The sequence below is a fragment of the Aplysia californica genome, unplaced genomic scaffold (genome assembly GCF_000002075.1).
Source record: "Aplysia californica isolate F4 #8 unplaced genomic scaffold, AplCal3.0 scaffold00261, whole genome shotgun sequence".
NCBI classification, from domain to species: Eukaryota; Metazoa; Mollusca; class Gastropoda; order Aplysiida; family Aplysiidae; genus Aplysia; species Aplysia californica.
Genome location: NW_004797531.1, coordinates 19,417 through 20,839, shown reverse-complemented (window position 1 = coordinate 20,839; position 1,423 = coordinate 19,417). Strand labels below are relative to the sequence as shown.

Genomic DNA, 1,423 nt, shown 5'->3' with positions numbered 1-1,423 from the left:
GGGGGGGATTGTAGTATTTGGGGAGAGTAATGACCAGGCGGTCAAGCGGTAAAGTGGTCAAGCAGCGGAATGTGAAGGGAGACAACACAAGTACCCACAAGGGGAGAGAAGCAGTGGGGGGGGGGACGGGAATGGGAAGGTCAGGATACAAACATAAATACATAAATGGTTACGATCTGCAATAGGCAAAGATAAATACACGAATAAATACAATCTTTTTTTTTTAAAGGAAAAAATGGCAGAGATGAGATGAACGTTAAAAAAATAGTGGAGATGAACGTCAAACAACGTATAAATAAATACAACTGACAGAACAGACATCAAATGATCATAACTGCTGCACACAGACACACACAAACACACATACACATACACACACACACACAGACACACACACATGGTGCGTCTCTGGGAACACCTGCACTGACTGACTTGAAGAATTTCATTACAACACAGATCACAAGGTTCCGGTTAAGATCATAATGTTCTGGTACAGATGAATTATAACTAGCTACGTATATTTATTATATATCTGGAAGATTTCACACGAGTAAAAGAGAACAAAAGCAAACACAAAAACAAAATGAAAACAGCGTCTAGTGCAGACTGGCATAGCGTCCGGTCATCTCCTTGTGGAGATCTTGAGGGTAGAAGCATAAGTGCACATGACAACAGGTCTAAACAGGTTTCTGATTATAAAAATTCACACAAGCCTAAAGACACAACAGGTCTTTGGAAGGAAAAAACGCAACTGAAAAAAAGGCCCAACAGCTTTCTGACATGTAAAAAGACACAACACTTCTGTGATGAGTAAAGACACAACAGTTTTCCGACAAGTAAAATGACACAACATTTTTATGGCAAGTAAAATGATACAACAGTTTTACGACAAGTAAAACAACACAAATGACACAACAGTTTTCCGACACGTAAAAACGATACATCTGCCAACGCACACGTCGTGTTCTCGGCCCAGACCAGGTCGCTGGACTGGTCTCCCTTGTTGGCCACGACGGTCACGTTGTAGGCGGTGCCAGGCTGCAGGTCGGGGAAGATGTGCTTCAGTTCTGTGCCCGTGTGGCTCTGGGGACGGACAGAGGAGGGAGTGAGGGGAGGGGGGATGGACAGAGTGAGAGGAGGGGGGAGCATGAGGAGTGAGTTTAGTTTTTGTAATAGTTTTACGGCACTTGCAACACAATAAGGTCATGTACGTGCCGAAGATTAGAGGTGTTACAAGAGAGTAACACATACACAAAAAAGAAGGAGGGGAGATAAGGACGATAGATGTTTGATAGGAAAGAAGGAGGGGAGATAAAGACGATAGATGTTTGATAGGAAAGAAGGAGGGGAGATAAGGACGATAGATGTTTGATAGGAAAGAAGGAGGGGAGATAAGGACGATAGATGTTTGATAGGAAAGAAG

At 43.1% G+C, this 1,423-nt stretch overlaps 1 protein-coding gene across 1 annotated transcript in view; it reads right to left on the bottom strand.

Annotated features, from left to right (window-relative positions):
- The window catches only part of LOC101858502 (tyrosine-protein phosphatase 10D), a gene marked incomplete at its 5' end in the record, with an annotated part of 67,490 nt that overhangs the window by 51,499 nt on the left and 14,568 nt on the right, over nt 1-1,423 (bottom strand). The window contains 1 exon segment of the mRNA XM_035970384.1: nt 957-1,089. Coding sequence (XP_035826277.1) covers nt 957-1,089 — 133 coding nt within the window.